Source organism: Protomyctophum bolini (assembly GCF_963924005.1).
Source record: "Protomyctophum bolini genome assembly, chromosome: 22".
NCBI classification, from domain to species: Eukaryota; Metazoa; Chordata; class Actinopteri; order Myctophiformes; family Myctophidae; genus Protomyctophum; species Protomyctophum bolini.
Window position 1 is genome coordinate 27,759,735 of NC_137883.1, and position 26,300 is coordinate 27,786,034.

General features: G+C 45.6%; 2 protein-coding genes across 2 annotated transcripts in view; both read left to right on the forward strand.

Annotated features, from left to right (window-relative positions):
* LOC308310418 (NPC intracellular cholesterol transporter 1-like) overlaps positions 1 to 11,118 on the forward strand; it is a gene marked incomplete at its 5' end in the record, with an annotated part of 42,656 nt that extends 31,538 nt beyond the window's left edge. Inside the window, one exon of the mRNA XM_080756761.1 lies at positions 7,313 to 11,118. Coding sequence (XP_080612887.1) covers positions 7,313 to 11,031 — 3,719 coding nt within the window. The 3' untranslated portion in view covers positions 11,032 to 11,118. The remainder of the gene's footprint in view (positions 1 to 7,312) is intronic.
* tcf4 (transcription factor 4) overlaps positions 1 to 26,300 on the forward strand; it is a 201,220-nt gene that overhangs the window by 140,087 nt on the left and 34,833 nt on the right. Inside the window, 3 exon segments of the mRNA XM_080756623.1 lie at positions 22,907 to 23,012; positions 23,909 to 24,057; positions 25,801 to 25,951. Coding sequence (XP_080612749.1) covers positions 22,907 to 23,012; positions 23,909 to 24,057; positions 25,801 to 25,951 — 406 coding nt within the window.

Genomic DNA, 26,300 nt, shown 5'->3' on the forward strand with positions numbered 1-26,300 from the left:
CCAAATTATGCCTCCACCGCACCACATGCATGCGCGCACACGCATGCACACACATCAATTCACTATCAAGGACCACACCACCAATGGAAACGTTTCAGATAACAGGAAGAAAGACATGATCATGAACACCAACACGGGGTGATGGCCCGCGACGGGCCATCGGCGGCGTCTGGGATTTGAGCCGAGGTGGGGAAGCTTCGGGGATCCGGCATGCTCCCGAGGCACGTCAGGGATCTGTTTAGGAGATGTTAGAGGGAGTAGGATGAGCATTAGGGTGGGGGGGGGGGGGGTGGGACAACGAAAGCGAGAATGGGGGGAGAACCGGGGGTTGGATGGGCTTTATATACATGGGTGGAGGTGACCCGATTGGAGGTGGCTTGATAGGAGGTGGAGGTATAGCTGCTTTGGAGGTGTGCAATATTGGAGTGTAAATGTTAAAAAACTAAAACTCTAAAACCTTGGATGCCAGGAGGTGGTAGATGCTTTAGGTAGCAGGTGCCAGCCGGATTTGTAACATGAGTGAAGAAGAGGCGGCCTTGTTGTTTTGGTTGAAAGTTAAACTAATCGAGCCCCCCGTTCTGCGATGCGATCAGTGTTTTGATTAGCGGGAGGTTGAATTAATGTTTAATTACGCTCCGATCATGCCTATTTCATCTAATTTTGAGCCATAATGTCAATAAAGACAGCAAGCATGCGTGCACGCTGGGATTTTGGCCGTTTCTTACGTGGCCGCTAGCGGTGGCTGGCAACGAAGCTAAAATAATGCTAAAATGTTTCAATTACACACGCCATGAAGCCTTGAATTCACGCAGCTTGTTTTGTATTTGTCGCATTCCTAAGCCAATAATGTGATGGCCGGTGGAGTCTCCCCACCCAGTCATCAAATAATTGCCTTAGCAATGAAGGCAACTACTTCTTTAAGTACTCAATTAACTACTCCTTTAAGTACTCAATTAAATGCACATTGTTATTGTCTACCACTGTCTACACGTCACCAATGATAATGAAAGATGCTACCGTTAGCTCTCTGTGCTAATCTTGTCTAACTGTGGTTGCAGTGAAGCGTCAACTGAGCCCCGTAGTTTAATTGGTCGGCTGTTGTGGGGACTGTGATTGGTGTAGCATGCAGTGTCAGCTGCAATTGTTGTTCGCTGTAATTGGTGTACTTTCCTTGAGATATACAAATGGTCCATTTGACACATTTAACATCTTTATGTCTTAGCTCTCGGCTTGGGCATTCCTGCAATCTGCAGGCCCCTCAAGACTGATTTATGGACATTACCGAGCCTTTCAAATATGAACACAAGCTGTATAATAGCATCCTTAAGATGCTGGTACTTAAGCACCTTGGTAAAGGAATGCCACTTCCAGACTTTGGTCAAATGTACTGTATGCCACTTCCAAAATGGTCACTTCTCTCTCTACTGTCCTCATCAACAATATCTGGTGTATTAGCTGTGACAGGCATCATTTACATTATTGTGCATGAACATGGCAGTTGAAACTCGTGAGTGTTTACACATTTTGGCAGATGATGAAACATATGAACGTATGTCCTTAGCTAATAGGTCAACAATTCTGCCGTGCACATTCCCTTACATAGCAGCCATTAAGAATATGTGACAGTGACATATGTGACATGGTGCAGACAATGAGGACACACACACACACGTGCGAGCGCGCACACGGATGTCATCAATATCGTGTCATAGTACTGACATCATAGACAAGGCAAACTGACACAGAAATCACCATATATGGGCATAAAAGGGACACAGACAGGCAGACGGGTACAGGTGTCCCACCTGGATAAAGATAAAGTTATCCGACCTAACCAGGTGGGATAACTTTATTGGACACTTCCTGTGCCTCTTCTGCTCTCCGCCACTAGCCTGGCCCACCTGTGTGATTTCTGCTCTAGAGGGGGCGGGGCCACTAGCCTGGCCCACCTGCGTGATTTCTGCTCTAGAGGGGGCGGGGCCACTAGCCTGGCCCACCTGTGTGATTTCTGCTCTAGAGGGGGCGGGGCCACTAGCCTGGCCCACCTGTGTGATTTCTGCTCTAGAGGGGGCGGGGCCACTAGCCTGGCCCACCTGTGTGATTTCTGCTCTAGAGGGGGCGGGTTGCCGGCGAGTACAAGGCGGTGGATCCTATTGGTTCAGCGATCTGAGCACCCGCCCCCCCTCCTCCCCTCCCCGGTAGAAAACAGACACCAACAATGAGAGTGATACGCCTCTGCACTGTTATTGGTTAGAGAAATACAAGGAAGTGGGCTTCCTATGCCAGATTTTCCAATGCATTTCCCCAGGCTTTAATTTTTGAGCCAAATTTGCGAACGGAAATAAAACCCTGGGTACAGAAGCTACTCCGCCACTTACAGTGGATAGGAATGCGCCTCATGGCACAACCAGGTTCATAGTTCTTAAAGGTGATGGCATATGACACTCTGGTTGCATTACTTTAACGCCAAAACATATACAGTAACTACTGTAGGCTAATTCAGGGCCCTTAGCTCCGAGTACAGATACACAGCGCCCACATTTTAGCATCCTCTAGATACAGTAGGACCATTGCTCTGGACACACCACCACAGCACAAGTTCCGCTGTTAAAATAGGACCCTCAGAATGATGGAGTCACGAGACAGAACGCGTACAGACAGGACGCAGGATAAACTACTGGATTTGGAAGCGATGCAACGGAAACAAAAATGAACAGACACATTTGGAACTGAAGCATCACATTGAAGCTGATGAATTGGACTTCTTGCTATAGTTCTGGATACAATGAGGCAAATGTGTCCAGTTTCATGTTTATTGTGTAGGATTACGTGGAGGTTACGGTTAGCTTGCTGTTAGATGCAAGCTCACAACGCCTGTAGATCTGCTATTTTGGACCAAAGTTCTCAGAATAGGAATGCTAGGGTTCAAAGGTCCAATCACGAATTTGCATCTTCACTTTTCGGCCCTCACTTTTTATCCTCAATACGTACTTTTCATCATCGCTTTGTTCACACAAACAAAACTGGGCATAGGAGGGGCTAGCGCCCCTCAAAAAACACTAAACTGGCCAACCTTGGCCTTGACCAAGCCCTTGGGTGATGTTAAAAACATAGAAATGCGGGAACCCCTTTTGGTGTTTTAAACATTATGTTATAATTTAGCTATTGAAAAATAGCAGATCTGCTATTGAAATCGTGTTTTATTTTTTTTATTTTTTTTATTTTGAGGTCAGGCCTAAATGGGTTAAAAGTCATAAACTTGGTAGCCTCGGAAACCCAGACGTTTTTATTTCCAGGGAGAAAGAATCTGGGGCCGAAAGAGCCGATCTACAAGCTCACAATGTGAGCGTAGAGTAGCGCAAACGTCGCTCACCCTCTGCTGATTTCTGATCGTCTGCACTGTTAAATTGACACACACACACACACACACTCCTCTCTCTCTCTGTCGCTCTAATTAATTAGTCTCATGTCCAGCAGCTGTGCATAGTTTCCAGGTCTAGGTGAGTTCCAGTCCATAGACTTGGCTGCCTCATGACATCACGAGTGGAGTCCTGTTTTTTTCGGGGGCATGCTTAAAGACAAACATTAAAAGTCCATAGACTTGGCTGCCACATGACGTCATCTCTGAAATCCAGACATTGGAGAGGCCAGTGCCCCTCAAAAGAATCACACTTGTGTGAACTGTGAAGTGAGGGGCGCTCTTCTCTTCATACATCATCACATTCCGTGCTTAGCCACATTCCCTGATACACACAGACACACAAAGCTAGGAATAAGATGGGCTAGCGCCCCTCAAAAACGTATCCTATCATACAAAGATGTGGTAGTAACTCTGAGGACCCCCTAGGCCTAGGGGCCCCGGACCCCCTGTTAAAGACCCCTTCAGCAGATCCAAGGAGAACAGCTGTGCAAATTGACGTTGGTAGGAATGCATGGCAACATTATGTGTTTTCTGTGACGTCAGAGCAAAGCTTTGGCAAACATTATATATTCACGCTCAGGACTGCATTTCTCTGAATTCTGAATTTCCTTAATTCTGACTTCATTTTGTATTGTTGTGGATTACCAGTGGCAAATTAGGCAAGTACAGGCACCATGGAACTAAGAACCATTTGGATTGTTTTGTTCGTGATTGCAGTTTCCTCTGCACATGAAATCAACTATCAAGAATGTGGATCTCCTTCAGGAAAAGTGACCAAAGTTGATGTCCAGCCATGCCCTCACGAACCGTGCAGGCTTTACCAAGGTGAGAGCTACAGAATCCAAGTTACATTCGACAATACTGTCCAGAGCAAAACGTGCACAGCACGTGTCTTCGGAATAATTCCCGGTTTTCCTAAACCTAAACGCTTCGATCTCCCTGAGAAAGATGGTTGCAAATCTGGAGTTATTTGCCCCATGGAGGAGCAGAGGACCTATCTATATGAGATGGAGCTGCCTGTGGAGGAAACGTATCCACCAATCAGTCTGGACATCGAATGGCAACTGAGAGATGACGATCGAAAAAGCCTATTCTGCATTCGGTTCCCAGTTACGATTGTGGAATAAGGTTGTTTCTGGATTAATAAATAGATCAGACTGGACGGGTTGACTCCCATGTGTTGCACTACTGACTACTTTCATAATCTGAGCATGTGCGTCAATGCTGGAACTCCACCTCTGGTGTACTCCGATCAACTACACTTGGCTGAGCACGGAATATGATGTATGATGATATATGATGATAAGAGCGCCCCTTACTTCACACCAGTGTGATTTTTTTTAGCTGTTTCAAGGTACAAGCTGGAGTGGTGGCGTTGGTTTGCTCTTCACCGCGGCTCGTGACGTCATGTTGAAAATCCTGACTATGTATGAGCCTTTAGACTATGCAGATGAAATGCTATCCTGCTATCTGGCCATTTGGATTAGGTGTGCTCAGACTAGAGTTAGCCAAAGTTGGTCTTGTGCCGAAGAATAATTAAATTAATAAATAGCAGAAGGCTACAGACGTCCCTGAACGGGTTCTACACCGGAATGCTATACGTGCAGTACTATCAGCAATAATAAAGAGCATGTTACTAAGCTTCTGTATGAGAGCAACTGACAGTGAGTGAGAAGATAGTGGCCATGAGGAAGAAGGCTAGCTGTTCACCTTTGACACTGGGAGCTCCCAGCCAGCATATTTTTGCTATGGCAGCCAAGAACTGTCATGAGAATGTCCTACAACTATTTAAGTGGACATAATATGCCCATGCAGGCGTGAATAGTACTGGTGTGCTAGCCAGATGTATGGAAAGATCGATGTTAACTGGAGATGACACTCGTCATCAGTGTTGATGCAGCAACCTGATGTCATTTGTAAAATAAGCTGTTGTCCTTTTCATCATGTTGTGGTTTCACTTTTTGAGTGGTGCTAGCTAGCATAGGCGATTTTTGGCCCCCTCAGCATGCAGGTGGGCACAGAGTTTTTTTTTCTTTTTAGGGGTATGCCACAAAAAAAGGTTTTATGGGGAACAAGGATTACAGGTGGTATAATAATAGCCTACAATATCTAGGTACTAGTGATGCGCGGGCCGGCTCGTTGCCTGCAGGTCTTGCGGGTTGAGCCCAAAAAAGGAGAAAAAAAAGCACTCCGGTACCTGCTCTCCTGTGTCTACTGTCTACGCTTGCTGAAACCATCAGCGTGTTGTTCATCAATGTGTTGCTTATGAAAGGGCGCTTTAGCCCCTGCTTTTTGGACCTGTTATGCACCTGGCCTAGGGGGTGCCAAAGTACACAACAAAAAACAGGGGAGTTTACAGTTTACCAAATAAATACAATTTTTAAATTAAGTAAAAAGGAATCAAAGAATAAATCATGTATAAACTGATATAAGTAAGTGTGGAAATCAGTATTCAGTGGTGTAGTGTGTGTATGCATGGGTGAAATGTATGTGTGTGCAAACTGTGCATGTTGTATTTATTAACAGAAATGTTGAAAAGTGTGCATGGTGGAAAAGGTGCAGGAGGCAAATGAAAAGAACAGAACTGGGGAAGGACTGGAGAAGCAGGCATTTATAGGGCGTCGACACAGGGCACAGGTGCGAGCCACTTAAACTGATCATCTTGATTAGTAGCTCTGCTCCCCGATCCTATTGGACAAAAGAGAACAGAAATTACTATAGGGCAAACACAACATAAACCATCACCAGCCAACCTAAGAGTACTATATATAATAACACAATATAGGGAACCGTCACAGACCATTGGAGAAAAGTGCCCTCTCCATTCTGAGGCTATTAACCTGACCGTCATCAGTGCCATGAGCACATCTGCACCAAATCTTTCTTAATTGAGCGTGGTGCTGTGTGCACAGTGCGCCTGATTTTTACTAACACTAACATTACAAAGATGCCCAGAACATCGGGATGAACCTGTGTAGTTTATGGTTGCTCCAACAGTAGTGGCAACATTCAACAACAACAAAAAAATCACACCCGTGTGAACTGAGTGGTGCAACTGTGTCGTTTATGTATAGATGTTGGTGCTATTAAGAAAGTTCCTTGCCTATACAGTAAATACTCTTGTTATATAAGAACATAAATCCTCTTATCAACCAATTACAGTATATCAGGGATGTAGATATTAATAAGAATGATTGGTTGGTGAATGTGTTTATACTATGGGAGATGCTTGGTGCGTACTATGAGACATAGTGAAGGAGACAAAAGGCAGAAGGAAGTACCAGAGACATGGCCAAAGCATTTTCGAGCATAGCATTAAGATTAGTGGTTCTTGTTTTTTAGATTTTGTTGTGGTGATTTTTCACGCGAAACTGACCCTGTTGACTGTGTCCTGGATCCCATAGTCCACCAGGGATATTACAGTTAGTTTGCCACAGTTAGCTTGCCGTTCTATTAGAACGGTTTCTGCTGCAAAGTGGCATTAGTATTCAGTGGATCCAAGAAGAACAACTGTGCAAATCGGCATTTGTAAGCATGCATGGCAACAGTTTGAGTTGTGTGTGATGTCAGACTAGAGCTCTGTCAAGATTATATAAGGTCTAGATAGACAGAGAGATGCACCCTCAAGACTTTTATCATAGGGTTTACTTACTGCTACAATTCTACTATTCTAATGCTGGATGTTAGCCGTTAATTCATCAGTCATTGGCGACTGTTTTAACATCACGCCTTAAAGTTGTCTTGCTCAGCAGGGACACTTTGACACAAAGCACTGGAGAGCCGAAGATCAAACAACCGTCCAATTCCGATTCCCATACAGAATGGCTTCAGTAAGAGGGATGATTGGGAGAAACTATCTGTTTGTATTGTTCCTTTTGATTCCCTTGGCAGTGGTTCATGCCCAGCACTGTGTGTGGTATGGTCAGTGTGGAATAACTAACAGTAAGAAAGTTGAGGTGGAAGATGATGAGGAGATCTACTACAACTGCAATTACACAGGTCCACCCAAACCACTCCTTTCTGAAGGCATAGCGTTGTCTTCTGATGCTGGAGAGGCAAAGGCACTTCTCAAGAAGTTATGCCCTGGATATGACTATGGAGAACGACACTTGTGTTGTGATGTTGCCCAGCTCCGTACTCTCGAAGATAATTTGGGGTTTCTATATGGTGTGGTTGGTCGATGCCCTGCCTGTATGTTCAACATGATGAACATGTTCTGTGAGCTGACATGCAGCCCCCGTCAGAGTCAGTTTATGAATGCCACCGCGTTCACCCCAGAACCAGAACTCGACAAGAACAACGTGGTGAAGCTGCAGTACTACATCGGACAGACATTTGCTAATGCCTTGTTTGATTCTTGTAAGGATGTTTATTTCCAACAAAAAAAGGCCATGGATTCATTATGCCCTGGTGTTAAGGACTGCAGACCCATCGACATGCTCCAGTACATGTTCATGAAGGAGTCTCCTTTCCCAATTCAGCCCATCTTATCTGATGTCCCAGTGTCTGGCTTCAATCCTATGAACAACAAGACATTCACCTGCGCCGAGCACCTGGAGGATGACTTGGGTCCCTGCTCCTGTCAGGACTGCCCCGATGTCTGCCCTAAGCCGGTCACCCCTGATCTTCCTCCTCCCTGGACAATCTTTGGCATTGATGCCATGTTTGTAATCATGTACATCTCTTATGTGGCCTTCCTCTTCATCTTCATTGCCGCTGTGGTGTCAGCCTGGAGGTACAGGCAAATAACTTCTGAATGTGGCACTACACTGGACAGCAATAACCCACTGTCTGTGAAAAACGACAACCCTGATCAAGTTGCGTCACGCTGGGAAATGCTTGGGGAGCGCTTTGAGAATGCCATGAGGCTCTTCTTTACAGCCTGGGGCTCTTTCTGCGTGCGGCGCCCCCTGCTGGTTACACTGACCACCCTGGTCATAGTTGCAGCCGCCTTGTCAGGACTGGTCCACATGCGCATAACCACTGACCCTGTTGAGCTCTGGTCGCCCCCCAATAGCCGAGCGCGCCAGGAGAAGAACTTCTTTGACAGCCACTTTGGACCCTTCTTCAGAATCGAGCATCTCATCATCACCACACCGCTCGACAGCACCTTCATCTATAAGCAAAGAAAAGGGCCTGACGTGCCTTTTGGAGCCATTTTTGACATGAGCATCCTAGAGCAGGTGCTGGATTTGCAGCTTGAAATCGAGGGCCTTGTGGCTGAGTACAACGGGCAGAATGTGACCCTCAAGGATATTTGTATGAGTCCTCTAGCCCCGTACAATGATAACTGTGCCATCTTCAGCGTGTTCAACTACTTCAAGAAGAATAATTTGCAAAATTTTCACAAACTGTTCATCGAATGTACCATTTCTCCACTGACCTTCAGCTGTTTAGGCACCTATGGAGGCCCTGTGTTCCCCCATCTGGCTCTGGGGGGTTACGATGGCCAAAACTACAACAACGCCACGGCTCTAGTGATCATGTTCCCTGTCAACAACTACCACAATGACACAGTCAAGCTGGGTAAAGCTAAGGCATGGGAGGAGGAGTTCATCCGCTTTATGAAGAGCTACAGCAATCCCAACCTTAACGTAGCATTTAACGCAGAGAGAAGTATAGAGGACGAGATTGACAGGCAAAGCCACAGTGACGTCAGCACCATAGCACTCAGCAACGGCATTATGTTAATGTACATATCCCTGGCTCTTGGTCATATCCACAGCCTCAAGCGACTGTTAGTGGACTCTAAGATTTCCCTTGCGATAGCCGGCGTCCTGATTGTGCTGATCTCTGTGGCCTGCTCCCTGGGCATCTTTAGCTACGCAGGTGTCCCTCTCACTCTCATCATCATCGAGGTCATCCCCTTCCTGGTGCTGACTGTGGGCGTGGACAACATTTTCATCTTAGTGCAGGCGCACCAGAGGGATAAGCGTAGGGAACAGGAAGAGCTCCATCAGCAGATCGGTCGTATCTTCGGAGACGTAGCCCCCACCATGCTCCTGTGCTCCCTGTCTGAGACGGTGGTCTTCTTCCTTGGATCAATGTCTAACATTCCGGCGGTGAGGACTTTCTCTATGTTTTCCGGCTTGGCCATCTTTGTTAACTTACTGATGCAGATGAGCTGCTTTATCAGCCTGCTTGGCCTGGATGTCAGAAGGCATGAGGAAAATCGTATGGATATAATTTGCTGTATGAAGCTTCCAGAAGATCAGAAAGAAAAGACTGATGGCTTCCTCCTCCGCTTCTTCAAGAAGAAATATGCCCCCTTTATCCTCGGGGAGTGGGTTCGACCCATCGTAGTAGCAGTGTTTGTGGGGTTGACCTTCTTCAGTATTGCTGTGGTGAATAAAGTAGAGATCGGAATGGACCAGAAACTCGCCGTGCCAGATGACTCCCATGTGTTGCAGTACTTTAATAACCTGAGCATGTACCTCAACGCCGGACCTCCGGTGTACTTTGTGGTGAAGGAGGGGGTCAATTACAGCAGCGTGGAGGCTCAGAACACGGTGTGTGGAGGAGTGGGCTGCAACAACAACTCCCTGGTCCTGCAGGTCCACTCTGCCTCACTCATCAGCGACTACACTGCTATTGCGTCCACACCCGACTCCTGGATGGATGACTACTTGGACTGGGTGAATCCCATGTCGCATTGCTGCAAATACATTAAATCCACGGATGCATTCTGCAGCTCCTCAGTGGTGCCTCAGCAGCCTGAGTGTGTTAAATGTCTAGAAGAAAACGGCAGAAAAAGGAGGCCTGAAGGGGAAGACTTCACGCGGTTCCTACCCATGTTTTTGTCTGACATCCCCACCACCACATGTCCGAAAGGTGGCAGTGTCTACAGCGCAGCGGTGGACATGCATCCAAATAACACAGGTATAGGAGCCACCCACTTCATGGCCTACCACACCACCCTGAAAGATACACCAGACTTCATACATGCCCTGAGGATGGCCCGTGCTCTGGCTGACAACATAACCCAGGCCGTGGGCCACGAAGTGTTCCCTTACAGCATCTTCTACGTGTTCTACGAGCAGTACCTGACCATGGCTCAGGACACGGCCGCCAGCCTGTGTGTGTCGCTGCTGGCCATCTTTGTGGTGTCCGTGGTGTTGCTGGGCTTCGAGCTGCTGGCCGCCGCGCTCGTCACCCTCACCATCACTATGATCCTGCTCAACATGGTCGGGGTCATGTGGCTGTGGGACATCAGCCTCAACGCCGTGTCTCTGGTCAACCTGGTCATGAGCTGCGGCATCTCCGTGGAGTTCTGCAGCCACATCGCGCGGGCCTTCTCCCAGAGCATGAGGAGCACCAGGGTGGAGCGAGCCGAGGAGGCCCTGGCCGGCATGGGCACCTCGGTGTTCACCGGGATCACTGTAGCCAAGTTTGCCGGCATCCTGGTTCTGGCCATGTCCAAGTCCAAGATCTTCCAGATCTTCTACTTCCGCATGTACCTGGCCATAGTGCTGCTGGGGGCCACGCATGGGCTCGTCTTCCTGCCGGTGCTGCTCAGCTACGTCGGTCCGTCTATGAACAAAGCCAAGAGGTTGGCCGCCAACCGGCGCAGCACAGAGTCCACCGCACCAGACACTGAAGAGAGCGTGTGAGAGTGGAGCTCAAGCTGTTTTCCGCGATTGCCGTCTCAATGAATGCATAATTTCTCGCCACTACAACGATTCACAGAATAAAGTCAGGAAACCACTACTTGGGACTAAGAGAGAGGCCTTTTCTAATGTTACACTTGTACAGTGACCTGGAAAAAAAATACAAATAAGAATGAAAGAATGAAAAAAAAACATACTCATGGACCGGGGCAAAAACATAATCTCCTTCCGGCCCGGTGGAGATAATAATAAGAAATATTAAATGCATGTGTGTCTGTAAACATATATGAAGAGTATTGTGTACCTACATACATAGACGTTGGGGGGACATGGGTGATGTGTCCCTCGTTTGGCCCACGAGCCGGTATTTGGACCACAGAAGGCTGTGAGAGAAAAAAAACAGAATAGAATAAATACATTTTGCACACGTTCTCTTCCTCACAACAATGTTTCATCTGCTGCACTGCTTGGTGGTGCCTGCTTCTTTTTTTTTTTTCAACCAATGATCGCATTTATAAAATGTACTGTATATTCCGGGTGGAATAATGACAGCGTGGGTCCACATAACTTTTTTGTTGGCATTCTACAAGCACCATCGCCCGTCTCGTTGTCAAGGCAAAAACACTGGGGTATTAATGAAATAATACCTGGCACTCAAAGAGCAAGGAGTGAGTGTCATATGATAAGAGTATTGGACAACAGCAACAATATGGTCCCCTCATGTACATTTCTTTTTTTTTTATGTTTTTTTCGTGGCTTTCGCCTTTATTTTTTTTATGGAGGGACAGTAGGCTGACAGGAAATGGGGAGAAGACATGCAGTAAAGTCCGTCGGCACACTGCCAGACTGGACTGCCAGCCAAGGTGCCTGGACCACTGAGCCATGGCCCATATGTATATTTCTTGAGGGCCGCTATCCCCTCCTATGTCCAGCTTTGAGGGTTTGTGTAAACACAAACATTGAATGCCATTGACAATGAATGACCAGTTTTGAGGGTTTGTGCAAAGACTAATATTGAATGCCATCTATGCACGAAGTCTCTGTACGTCTACGTCTGTAACCCACGTAACTCGAGAACCGTTCGCCCCACCGACTTCAAATTCGACACACGCGTTCCACACCATCACAGGGAGTGCCTGTGCCGTGCCCGCCACAAAAAGCCTCTGCCTGGGCCAGACTCCATATTTGGGCATGCCTGACAAAGAATTGCCCATATATGGGCATAAAAGGGACATAATATCTGGTTTGGGGCATGCATGTCCACCTTGCATCGTTCCAAGTAGGCCAGTGCCCAACGGGCACCGCTGTGCTGTAGAGGCCCCGTGGGCACCGCTCTAGTTGACAAGGAATGGCCAGTTTTGAGTGTTTGTGTAAACACAAACATAGAAGACGAAGGTGAGGACGCGACTTGTGATTGGTCGGAATGGGATCATGTGTGATGATAACTTTGATAAGAGCAACCCTCACATCCCACGGGTGTGATTTCTTTCTCCAGAGGCGGACATGGGCCAGGTTGAATTTACCTTGATGGTGCCAATACATACACGCACACAACCTCAAAGCATTATCATCACATGACAGACAGAATGAAAGAGAGAGTAAGGACATGTTGGACACATCCTGAGTGATGTGCATTCTACTAAGAGCTAATTTCCATTTCTCTTAATTCACACCATAATGTGTGTGATTTGTAAAATAATAATCAGAAAATCAGAACTGGCAAAAACAAATATATATATATATATATATATATATATATATATATATATATATATATATAATTATATGTCTATTTGTACACAAGGGAAAGTGTAAAAGAGTGGAAACCTCATAAAACTGTTATGGAATTGGGGAAAAAAAGTATGGAATTGATTTTTGGAAAAACATAAAAAGTTAAAACATGGAGATAAGAGGTTCCTCCCCGACAGCAACAAGATACTGTATGATGGCACAATGGGAAGGAGAGACACAGAGAGAGTAGATTAAGTGAATGTGGATTCACTCCGGTGGTCCGTTCCAGGCTTTGGCTCTAATCCTGACATAATACACCCTGTCTCTCTGCCTCTCTTTCACATGTCAGCCTTTCCTTTGTCGGGGTGCGTTCAATTCGATGGCGGGGGCGGTGCCAGCCGGGTGGGTGGCTAGCAGATCACAGTCAGCCAGTGTGCATTCAGATAGTCCCACACCGAAGAACCAAACACACTTCGTCTTTGGTTAAACAACACGGGTGTATGCGTGTTGTTGGGGGTAGGGGTACCTTTTTTTTTGGTGATGGGTTGTATAGGCTGCTTTGCGTGCGTGCGTGCGTTCGTGCGTGTGTGCATGCATATCCTCACACAACGATTCATATGTTATCTTACATAAAGATGTTCATATTTGTGACCAGATTTTACTGAGAGCCTGCCATTTTAAAAGTAAATAGCATAGGCAGACTTCACATACTAGAGCATGTCTGAAATAAGTGTCAGAGCTGAAATCGACATGTAAATATGAAATAAATGCCCAAACATGTACCGGTAGCTAGGTGTAATGTTAGAGACCACAGAAGTGAACCTTTCAAGCCCGTTTTCTCAACTCGCTGTTTTCTGCAAGACATTGCTCTATAAGCCATATCACCAAAACTGGTGGGTCAAACTGAACAACAACATTTCAATTTGAAGCTATGATTCCCTGCATGCTTTCATATGACATGAAAAAACAATGGCAGTCCCTCAGTCAAATTTAGTCACATTTGTTGATGAGTGATCGTATGCATGGAACAAGGAGGCCCTGCAGTTAATTGACCTTGAACTTTGACTTCATGCTGCTTGAGTTGTCATGACACTCACGCCATGTGACCGTTTCTGACCGAGGCTAAGGGACTGATCGTTATTTATCAAAGGTTGGTATGGTGCAAAAAAGGGGGGGGTCATTAAACTATTTTTTGAGCCTGAGGGGGGGATATGTTTATTTTCATTTTGGCTTGGGGGAGGTTGTACAACTTTATTTTGCTGAATTTTGTATTTAAAAAATGTTTTGATTATTTTGTTTTTCATAGTGTTTCACTCATATATATCTATATAAAGTTTACCCTGTGTGGCGAGTGTACTTGGTATCTTCCATGTGTGCGCAACTGCGCATGCAAATAGAACAGATCTACAAGCTAACAACGTGTTGCTTGGTGACACGTTGTTAGCTTGTAGATCTGATTCTGTTCTACCAGCAAAGGTCCCTCCCCCGGCCGCTGATGTAGTTTACGTCTGACGTGTACCCACTTCAAAACAGCGCGGGACAGATTGATTCTGCGTTCATAACATTTCCAGTAGAAAAAATGTTTCAAGCTATGAACCGCGATGTTTGAATTGTGGGCCAGCAGCAGCAGGCCGCTGTAAAGAGCGAGTGTTGTCGGTCAGAGAGGAGGAAGGCGAGGAGCAGGCTGACAGCACCGCTGCAACAATAATAATAATGTTGGGGCTGAGGTCGTGGATGATGTTACGATATAAACTTCTCACAAGTTACTGTTTGTGACTGAAATTGATTGTGAACGAACATAGAAAGTAGCAAAACATCACAGGAACACCTTGAGGCCTTTATGTTGATGGGCATGGAACATTTTGATGGAAGAGACTCTACCGTCTTTGGACAACGCATCGTCAACATGGTGGCATGCAGGCGAGACAGATTCTCATTCAGAATACGGTAGGGCTGGTCATCTTTGCGCACTCGCATTGCAATGGTGGATTGTTGGTGTGTGCGTCACAGTACCAGGGCTGCCATGTCTCACCCTTTGAGTGTGACAGTCACGCAATTTAACCCTTTACCACGCACCACGCCAGTGACGCCACACATGCCATTTGATTTCACACGCATTATAAATAAATTAAATCTCCGCGGCTCCGCCGCGTAATAACGCGCACTCATGTGTGCGTCCTCACAAACGGAAAAATAGCCGATCTGCATGCAGCGCTGATATATGCAGTAGGAGGGTAAACAGTGGACCAAATCCTCAGCAGGGTCCCTGACTGTGTGACGGATGGAAATGAGCCACAAGTTTAGTAGCCTACTTGTGTTTTGTCCGCGGTGCCATGTACTTTTGTCTGCGTATGTGGTTGTAATAGATTAAAGAAAGAGTTATACTATTTGGTGGTGCCTGGCTGGCTAAATGAGCCGAGCAGGCAGTTGAACGTTGGTGTTGCGCAAATTGTGCTTTTCTCTGTGGAGTATGACGCTGTAGTATTATGGTATGCGACTGCGTGACATATTTATTTAGCATTCATTCATTTTCATCATCCTGGGCTTGGGCACAGAGGCGAGGGGTGCCCACTGCCTTGGCAGCTTGGCTAGAATGACTTTACGCACGAGGCTCACCTTAAAAATAGCCAATCTAAGCTCATACATTTGCGTCGCGTCATCAGCGTGTTGTTGTGAGCTTGTAGGTCTGCGTATGCTATTTTCGAAGCTGCCAGATTCATATTTAAATCTTTAGTTGGAAGAATGCAATGGCATATCATCAGTGTTGAGTGTTGACCATAATGTAATGACGGATATGGAACCAAATGAACCCCAGACGGCCGCCGCCTAATAAACGATCAGCGTTTACTTTATGCTGCTATACTGTTGGTGTGAATATAAAATAAATATGGTCTATGGTGTTGGGGGGGGGGGGGGGAGGTCATATATATTCTTCCAGTCCCTGAGGGGGGGGGTCCCGAAAAAATATTTGGAGGCTGGGGGGGGGGATGAGGTAAAATAAAAAAATGAAATCACATCTGCACCACCCCCCCCTGGTGGATAAATAACGATCAGTCCCTAAGTCATTGAATTATTTTTTTAGGTTTCGTTTTTTTCCATTTCACGTGAAAGCAGGGAATCAAAGCTTCAAATTGACATATTGGTTGCTCACTTTGACCCACCAGTTTTGTAGATATGGCTTAGGGCATATATGTCAAACTCAAGGCCCGGTGGCCAAATCAGGCCTGTGAATGAATTATCTTTGGCCCGCGGGATGATATTTAATTAGTATTAGAACTGGCCCTCTTATATTGCACGGACCACCATAATACTACAAGTCCCACAATGCACTGCGAGTGCATTGGCACATATCGAGGGCCCGCAAGCGCAAGCATGCGTCTTCTCTTCACTATTGATCAGCAGTGAAAGTATATCGCTTGTGGTCAACTTTCAGCTACCCCTCTCCCCAAAAATGGCTAAATGAAGGTGGACTCTGAAAACGGGGGTTTTCAAGTCGGCAAACCTCTGTGTGTCTTCTGTGTGGAGACAGTGTGGCTGTAATGAAACCTCTGTGTGGAGACAGTGTGGCTGTAATGAAACCTCTGTGTGTCTTCTGTGTGGAGACAGTGTGGCTGTAATGAAACCCCTGTGTGTCTTCTGTGAGGAGACAGTGTGGCTGTAATGAAACCTCTGTGTGGAGACAGTGTGGCTGTAATGAAACCTCTGTGTGTCTTCTGTGTGGAGACAGTGTGGCTGTAATGAAACCTCTGTGTGGAGACAGTGTGGCTGTAATGAAACCTCTGTGTGTCTTCTGTGTGGAGACAGTGTGGCTGTAATGAAACCTCTGTGTGTCTTCTGTGTGGAGACAGTGTGGCTGTAATGAAACCTCTGTGTGTCTTCTGTGTGGATGAAAGAACCTATAAGAAGACTATGATAAGAAATGAATGCAACTGATTTGATTTACGTTCTCATTTTACTAGAACAGGAAACAGGAAAATAATAATGCATTTTCAGTTTGAAATGGATTTACTTTTTTTGCTGTTGGCCTGGGACGTCCTCATGACCGCGGTGCCCATGTGTTGAACTTGAAACACAGTCCGGCCCTCGACTTGTACCAATTTATTTATTTTGGCCCACTGTGTATTTGAGTTTGACATCCCTGGCTTAGGGTAATGTCTTGCAGAAAACAGCGAGTTGGGAAAACAGGCTTGAAAGGTTCACTTCTGTGGTCTCTAACATTACACCTAGCTACATGTTTAAATTTCATATTTACATTACAGTCTGTGTCTCATAGGAGGGCTGTGGTCAGTTCATTTTTTTAAACAAGATTTATTTTGTAAAAATGTTTTAATTTAATTATCTAATATAATAATTTAATCTTGAGAACGATGGCTTCCTTTTTCGCATTGCAACTTTTCAGGACTAGAAAGTCTGCAGTTTCTATTAGCTTGGATTCCCCATCGATGATGTCACTGGTGGACGCGTTTGTGAACTGCCCCTCCTATGAGACACAGACTGAGTAGAAGAAAAATTGGTGCCATTTTATCATGATTATTATACGTGAGGATATTATATGAAGATATGAAGTTTAAAAGTGGTGAGGTGGTCCTTTAACTCATGATGTACAGTAAAACTCCTTCCAGTCCAGTTACCAATTCTCTCTCGCTCCATCCTTTATATTGAACCCTTGGAGGCTTCAATATAATAACACTATGGGTTCGTAGATTGGCTAATTTAGCTATATCTGAACATTTAGACAGTTTGTATGAACCACGTCAACCATAGTGTCCCTACGGGGCAGGCATTTGTAGAAATTTTTAATTTGCGGGTCGCGGGTCGTTGTGAGCTTATAGATGGGCTATTTTCTATACTATAGTGGACCTAGTACAGAGCCTATATATGCCTATATATGGGCAAAAGGAGCGTTTGTATGGCGTCAGGGCGCCGCTGGCCTGCTGCTGCTGCTGCTCTGTAGGATGAATGTGCAGCAGAACAACACATGGGTGGGAACCAGGAAGTGATGAACGCTCTCTAACATCACTGTTCACATGGAATGAAATACTGCATTTTGACACAAACTGAACAATTCACACATGACTCTCTCTCTCTCTCTCTCTCTCTCTCTCTCTCTGATTTCTGTCTGAGTAACTTGACCCCCTCTGGTCACAGGTGCATGATGATAAGTCCCCCCCCCCCGCTCTCTCGCTCTCTCTCTCTCTCTCTCTCTCTCTCTCTCTCTCTCGCACACACACACACACACACACACACACACACACACAAACAAGCCCACTTGTCTTCACATAAGGGGCTCTAATCAAGCCACAGGAAGCTTGCTCTCCACAGGGAGTGTGTGCATGCGTGCGTGCGTGTTAAAGAATGTGACTTGCACACGGTCCATGAAACCTTTGCATGTTTGTGTGTGTGAGGCAGTGCATGCATGTTTTCAATTACCCACAAGTATTTTTGCAGATGTGCAGTGTGTGTGTGCGTGCACGTGTGCGTGTGTGTGTGTGTGTGTGTGTGTATGTGTATGTGTATGTGTGTGTGCGTGCGCGTGTTTTCTCTAGCTTGACCCCCCCCTCTCAAAGTTTCTGCAGCATTTCATATGGAGTCAATTAGGCAGCCATGCTATGACCAAGCCCTGTGTGTGTGTGCGTGTGTGTGTGCGTGCATGTGTACGCGCGGTTGCATGCGTATGTGCGTGTGCACGCATCTGGTTCACGTTAGTGCAATTGCAGGTTGATAGAATAAAAGAGCCTGCTCAAAGGTGGGTGGGATTTCCTTCCGCTTTCTCACACACACACACACGCGCACACGCACACACACACACACACGCACACGCACACGCACACACACACGCCCCTCCCTCTGCATGTGGTTTGAATCAGGGACATAATTAACCTTCAGAGGTTTGGGAGGACGTTGGCTTATAGCTCTGCGCTCAGATCAGGGCTATAAAAAAAAAGACTTCTAAAAACAGAACCAAATATGTTTGATCTGCGCCGGGGTGCGTTGGGTGTAATAACCCTCCCGCCGCACTCTAGGTTTAGGGTTTGAGAGCGTGGCGACAGTGGTAGAGCGTTATGAAACGAAACCAACGCACCGGCAGGTGCATATGATCTGTCACTGATGCTATTTTAGTTTTTCCTATCAATGAATGTCCTGTACTTTCACTAAATGTGAAAGAGACACGCAGGGGACAGAGTTAGTATGAATTTAACCCATTCTGGACGGGAACCCCTTTTGGTGTTTTAAGCATGGTGCTTGGAACTACACATCTTTTCAGATGGGCGTCCGCGGCCAAATACAGATCATTCTGGTGGTCCTTTATTATATTTTTCACTTAGAAAACTGTCAGGATTTAGGAGACATTTGTTGTTCTTGTATAGTAGAAATGGCTGTATAGATGTTGTTGTATTTATCCTTTTGTTCCACTGAATTCTAATCCTGAAAAGTAACAGTTGATGATGATGATGATGAGTGATGACGCCTATGGTGGTGATACAGTTACAGTATTAAGTGTGTGTGTGTGTGTGTGTGTGTGTGTGTGTGTGTGTGTGTGTGTGTGTGTGTGTGTGTGTGTGTGTGTGTGTGTGTGTGTGTGTGTGTGTGTTTCGAGTAATAGAAGGGACAGAAACATCTTGTCAGTTTTTATTGAGCAAATGTTGGTTTGTCTGACCAATGTCCCTCCCTCCTCTTGGCCTTGTCATTTGTGTGTGCGTGCGTGTTTTACTGTTGTGTTTATTTGTGTTCCATCTCTGGTTTTCATCTTTATTCCTTTTAATCTCAATTAGTTTCTTTCCCCCCCACGTTGGATCACTTCCTGTATCGATTTGTGACTCTGCAGAACTGTTCTGCTTTCTGCACAGTGCCCAGCCTCACCAATGGATCCCACATGTGCTGCTAATAGCTGCCGTTGGTGTCTCTGTGCACGCGTGAGCGCGTGTGCGCGAGTGCGTGCGCTCCGCTAGTGTGCCAGACACAATGAGGAACCAATCAACGGAGCAAAGCCTCTTTCTGTTGGTCTAACCACCGCGGGCCCCAGGCCCGCCGAGAAAACACCTTTGATCCAACCTGGGACGTTTCCTGGTTCCTTCCTTGTCCGGGACCGTTTACAAACAGGCCTGTTTCTGTACCCGTGGTTCCAAAACAACAATGACACGAGTATCATTAACTGCCAGTGTGAAACAAGCGCCGTTGATTTAACCAATATTATTCATTATAGAATGAGAATACAAGTGTGCATATAATATTTTATCTTGGCGTTCGGCTCTGCTACATTTAAACACAATTAAACACCATCATTAAACATTAGTAGCAGGGAGATAGATATCCAACAACCCCCCCATGGGGGAACATAAATAACAGAGCCCAACGGTGGTGCTGGGGTGGTGGTGGGAGCAAACATCACACAACAACAACACCGGTGGTGCTGGGGTGGTGGTGGGAGCAAACATCACACAACAACAACACCGGTGGTGCTGGGGTGGTGGTGGGAGCAAACATCACACAACAACAACACCGGTGGTGCTGGGGTGGTGGTGGCCGCAAACATCACATAACAACAACACCGGTGGTGCTGGGAGCAAACATCACATAACAACAACACCGGTGGTGCTGGGGTGGTGGTGGGAGCAAACATCACATAACAACAACCAGGAACCATATGCAGAAGGAAGGCAGGAAGAAGCATGGAGTCTAGTTGAGCTTAAATACTGTACCCCGCCCAATTGGTCAGCTGACTGCCACATCAGTGAATGATATGTGAGTCTTGCAAACACTGAATACGCCCACATAGTAATGCAGCATATTAACCCCTCAAGTATACTGTATGTATGCACCCTTGAGCACAGCGTGAAGCCGCTCGAGTATATCTGACTGAACTAACTCTGCAAGCTACGTATCATTTATTTTAATGTCTGATATGTTTCTCGGTCACAACCTTCGCGGCCGTTGTTTTCGTTCGTTTTCTGACGTCCGTTTGTTGTTTCAATCACTGTGTTGTGTTATGGCTTTCCTGTATAGCTCCAGACAGTTAGCTCATAAGTTAGCTGCTGTTGTCAGTCGCTCTGCACTGCAGCGTTGCTAACCTCGCTTCACCACTCAACAGTGCTGCAGTCTGGGTTTAGACTACACGCGTCAGGGCTTAGGAGGCAGCCAATCATGACTACGTCACTACTACACGAGTGGCTATAAACGAGTGGTTCAGACCATTAGCTTAGGCTGCGTTTCAGAGTATGGGGTCAGACTCCCATTGGCTTAGGCTGCGTTTCAGAGTATGGGGTCAGACTCCCATTGGCTTAGGGGCAGCCAGTCATGACTAGGTCGCTGTTAAAAACGGGGCTGTTGCCTGCCACGTTTTCACCTGGCAAAAAGGTTTCATGTCAAGGACCCCCACATTGTCGTCATACCAAAGACTATAACAAACCCTGCTCGTCACTCATCATCAAGGGTTGGATTTGGGGGTAAAATCGTCCCTGTGACGTACTAGCGTCATGTCCAGGGGGTGTACTTGTACATCCTGTCCAGGGCGTGTACTTGTACATCCTGTCCAGGGGGTGTACTTGTACATCCTGTCCAGGGGGTGTACTTGTACATCCTGTCCAGGGGGTGTACTTGTACATCACCTCCAGGGTGGCATACTTGTACATCAAGCTGTCTCACACTACAGAAACAGGAACTATAGTCTATAGGCTCCACTCAGCTGCAGTGGACAGCCTACTGGATTGTCTTACTCTAAAAGGTTCAGCACTTGAATCGCATAAACTCAGTCCTAGATATTGGTACCATCTTGTATGCCTTTGAAAGTTTACATCATGTGGTTGGCTTGATCACTTCTTTCTTTCTTTCTTTCTTTCTTTCTTTCTTTCTTTCTCCTTCGATGACACCACTGTTTATACATGTAGCTAGCCATGGTTACATCGCTGATGATGATGATGGTGTGTGTGTGTGTGTGTGTGTGTGTGTGTGTGTGTGTGTGTGTGTGTGTGTGTGTGTGTGCGTCTTCAGGAAGTAGGGTTGTTAGTCTTTCTCTCACATTCTTCAGACAGTGGTCGAGTACTCACTGCACCTGTTCCCCCCCTTCTCTCTCTCTGTCTCGCATGCATGCACGCTACACACTATATGTATGTATGTATGTATGTATGTATGTATTGACTCAGCACAGCAAAGTGTGGAATCAAATTACAGTTTCTTTAATCACCTGTGATTGTGGTCAAATTGTGGTTAATTCTGGTCAGGATTTGAGCAGTTTTATTGACTTATCTATATCTGTAATCTTATCCCTATTGCCTCTTGAAAGTGATTCTGTGAATCTGAACAAACACTTATAGTGTGTGTGTGTGTGTGTGTGTGTGTGTGTGTGTGTGTGTGTGTGTGTGTGTGTGTGTGTGTGTGTGTGTGTGTGCGTGTGCGTGTGTGTGTGTGATTTCATACTACAGCGTGCGTGTGTAAGCCGTGCGTGCATGTGTGAATTGACTCGAATTGAGTCATCTATTGATGCCCAACTTCCATAATGAACTTTTACAATCACCTACAGTATAATCAATAAAGTTGAATATAATTAGATGTAAACAATTTGTGTTGTGAAATGATATAGTCTTCAGGTTGTGAAGGATTAAGGCTCTTGAATAAGTAAACGTGTGCGTGCGTGTGTGCGTGCGCAATTATCTGTCTGATGATAGGACATAGGAGCTCGTTGTCTGTTGTTAGACATGTTATTGATATTTCTATGCTAAAAGCTTTGACTCTTTATGACCGTTATTTCACTGCCTATCAGTAAACCTAATGTCCAAGCAAGCTGAATCTGAAGCTCATAGCGCGCCACCGAGTGACGAGCTTGTAGGTCTACTATTTTTGAAAAATCATGAACATGTGGTGCAAAGCCTTGAATATATATTCTTTCAAAGCAAACGTTTTTAACTCAAATCTTTGCTTCTGGGAGGAGGTGGTCCCTGAAACAACACATTTTCAGATAGGGGTCAGCAGCCAATTTCATATATTTTTGGGGGTCCTTGACATGAAATATTGAGAACCACTGATATAGAAAAATAATACATTTTAAAAAAGACATTTTTTAAATTTCGACGTCAGACCTAAATGGGTTGATGACTGTATGTTACTGTATGTACATGTGAATGACTGTATGTTGTGTACATGTGTTTTTCAGGTCTATGCCCCCTCCGCCAGCACAGCAGACTATAACAGAGACTCGCCAGGCTATCCTTCATCCAAACCTCCCAGTGCTGGTTTCCCCAGCTCGTTCTTCATGCCAGGTATAATATAAATTCAGTCAAGAAAACTTCCCAGACTTATATTAGGACCTCCCCTTATTGAAGACCCATGGCATAGAGGACTATATTGTGTACCGTAATTACATTCACAAGCTTATGAGCTTACGTGTGTAACACGCACGCACGGACACACACACACACACAGGCACGCACACACACACTCCCAACAAAATCAGGTGGAGACCTTCTTGTCCAAAACGGTCAAAATAATCTGACCAGTCTGAAGTGAGTGGTGCAACAGCGCCCCCTAATGGTACATAGGGACATATAGGGACATTGCTGTTCCTTGGAGTGGTTGCACCACTCAAAAAAGAGAGCGTTTTGAGTGTTTATTATTATCTGGTCACAAGCTATAAATAGCCTCACATTTTGGCGCATCATCAGGTGACGTTTTTGTAAATATGCTATCTTTTCTACTTTCACACAACAACGTAAGAGTGCTATGTCTGCATAAAATGCTATTTTATGTAACTTAGATAGCATTTTATGTAGACATAGCACTCTTTAGTGTATACGCATAGTGTCATTATACAGTCGTTCCACTGTTAGGTTCTTAGCTTACGTATGATTATTGATGACTATTTTTATGTATTTGATGTATTCCCATGTTTTGTTCTTGCTTACTGTAAATCACTCTGTATTAAGAGCGTCTGCTAAATGCCTAAATTGTATAAAGTATAAAGTAGGGCATTCATTTTTTAAGAAAACATATAAAGATAAAAAATATGGAGATACAAGGTTTCTGCCTGACTGTGACGATTTACTGCATATCTCTCTCTCTCTCTCTCTCTCTCTCTCTCTCTCTCTCTCTCTCTGTGTCTCTCTCTCTCTCTCTCTCTCTCTCTCTCTCTGTCTCTCTGTGTCTCTCTACCGAGCAGATGGTCACCACAGTGGAGATCCCTGGAGTAGCGGCAGTAGCAGCATGAGCCAACAGGGTTACCATGGCAGCATGTTGGGAGGCGGGAACTCTGCCCATGGCCCCGCCCAAAGCTCCTCCTACTGCGGAATCCATCCCCACGACAGACTGGTGAGCTCAGCTGTCAGTCACAGCGCCTCATTTGCATTTTGTGGGCGGTCCCCGACACTAAATATTTTCAGATGGGGGTCCTCGTTTGTATTACAGTGGAAAAGTCTTACTCTTATCATTTAAAGTCAGATGGCAGGCATTAAAAAAAAAAGAATGTCCATTTAAAGACAATAAATTATTATTATAATAAACGTGTATTTTCCCTGTTTGGGTGGAAACCTTGTACTGCATGTCCAAAGCAGTTTACCGTTCAGGAAATGAAGAAGTAACCCATGTGATCCAAATGTTACTATGATTTAGTCCTCCTACAGAGCTATAAACCCTCTCGTTGTGTCCTCCTACAGATCTATAAACCCTCTCGTTGTGTCCTCCTACAGATCTATAAACCCTCTCGTTGTGTCCTCCTACAGATCTATAAACCCTCTCGTTGTGTCCTCCTACAGAGCTATAAACCCTCTTGTTGTGTCCTCCTACAGATCTATAAACCCTCTCGTTGTGTCCTCCTACAGATCTATAAACCCTCTCGTTGTGTCCTCCTACAGATCTATAAACCCTCTCGTTGTGTCCTCCTACAGAGCTATAAACCTCTCGTTGTGTCCTCCTACAGAGCTATAAACCCTCTCGTTGTGTCCTACAGATCTATAAACCCTCTCGTTGTGTCCTCCTACAGATCTATAAACCCTCTCGTTGTGTCCTCCTACAGATCTATAAACCTCTCGTTGTGTCCTCCTACAGAGCTATAAACCCTCTCGTTGTGTCCTACAGATCTATAAACCCTCTCGTTGTGTTTTCCTACAGATCTATAAACCTCTCGTTGTGTCCTCCTACAGATCTATAAACCTCTCGTTGTGTCCTACAGATCTATAAACCCTCTCGTTGTGTTTTCCTACAGATCTATAAACCTCTCGTTGTGTCCTCCTACAGATCTATAAACCTCTCGTTGTCCTACAGATCTATAAACCTCTCGTTGTCCTCCTACAGATCTATAAACCTCTCGTTGTGTCCTCCTACAGAGCTATAAACCCTCTCGTTGTGTCCTCCTACAGATCTATAAACCCTCTCGTTGTGTCCTCCTACAGAGCTATAAACCTCTCGTTGTGTCCTCCTACAGAGCTATAAACCCTCTCGTTGTGTCCTACAGATCTATAAACCCTCTCGTTGTGTTTTCCTACAGATCTATAAACCTCTCGTTGTGTACTCCTACAGAGCTATAAACCTCTCGTTGTGTCCTCCTACAGAGCTATAAACCCTCTCGTTGTGTCCTACAGATCTATAAACCCTCTCGTTGTGTCCTCCTACAGATCTATAAACCCTCTCGTTGTGTCCTCCTACAGATCTATAAACCTCTCGTTGTGTCCTCCTACAGAGCTATAAACCCTCTCGTTGTGTCCTACAGATCTATAAACCCTCTCGTTGTGTTTTCCTACAGATCTATAAACCTCTCGTTGTGTCCTCCTACAGATCTATAAACCTCTCGTTGTGTCCTACAGATCTATAAACCCTCTCGTTGTGTTTTCCTACAGATCTATAAACCTCTCGTTGTGTCCTCCTACAGATCTATAAACCTCTCGTTGTCCTACAGATCTATAAACCTCTCGTTGTCCTCCTACAGATCTATAAACCTCTCGTTGTGTCCTCCTACAGAGCTATAAACCCTCTCGTTGTGTCCTCCTACAGATCTATAAACCCTCTCGTTGTGTCCTCCTACAGAGCTATAAACCCTCTCGTTGTGTCCTCCTACAGAGCTATCCATCGCACTCGTCCGCAGACATCAGCTCCAGCCTTCCGCCAATGAGCAGCTTCCATCGAGGAGGGGGAGGGTCCGGGGGCGGGGCCAACCACTACAGCACCGCCTCCTGCACGGCCCCCACCAACGGAACAGACAGCATTATGGGTAAGGAGACGGCACCGCGCAATGCATTATGGGTAAGGAGACGGCACCGCACAATGCGTTTTGTCATTCTTATTCAAGGATGGGAGTGAACGTGCACTTAACCCATTTTGGGCGGGAACCCATTTTGGTGTTAGCATTATGTTATGCTTTAGCTATTGAAAAATAGCAGATCTACAAGCTCATAGCGTGCCACCGAGTGGCGCGCTACGAGCTTGTAGGTCTGCAATTTTTGAAAAATCGAAGAACGACTGACATAGAAACATAGCTTTTTCAGAAAACTGTCAGGATGTAAAACACATTTTTAGAATCTGATCTCAGGTCAGAATGGTTTAAGCAACGCACGCACACG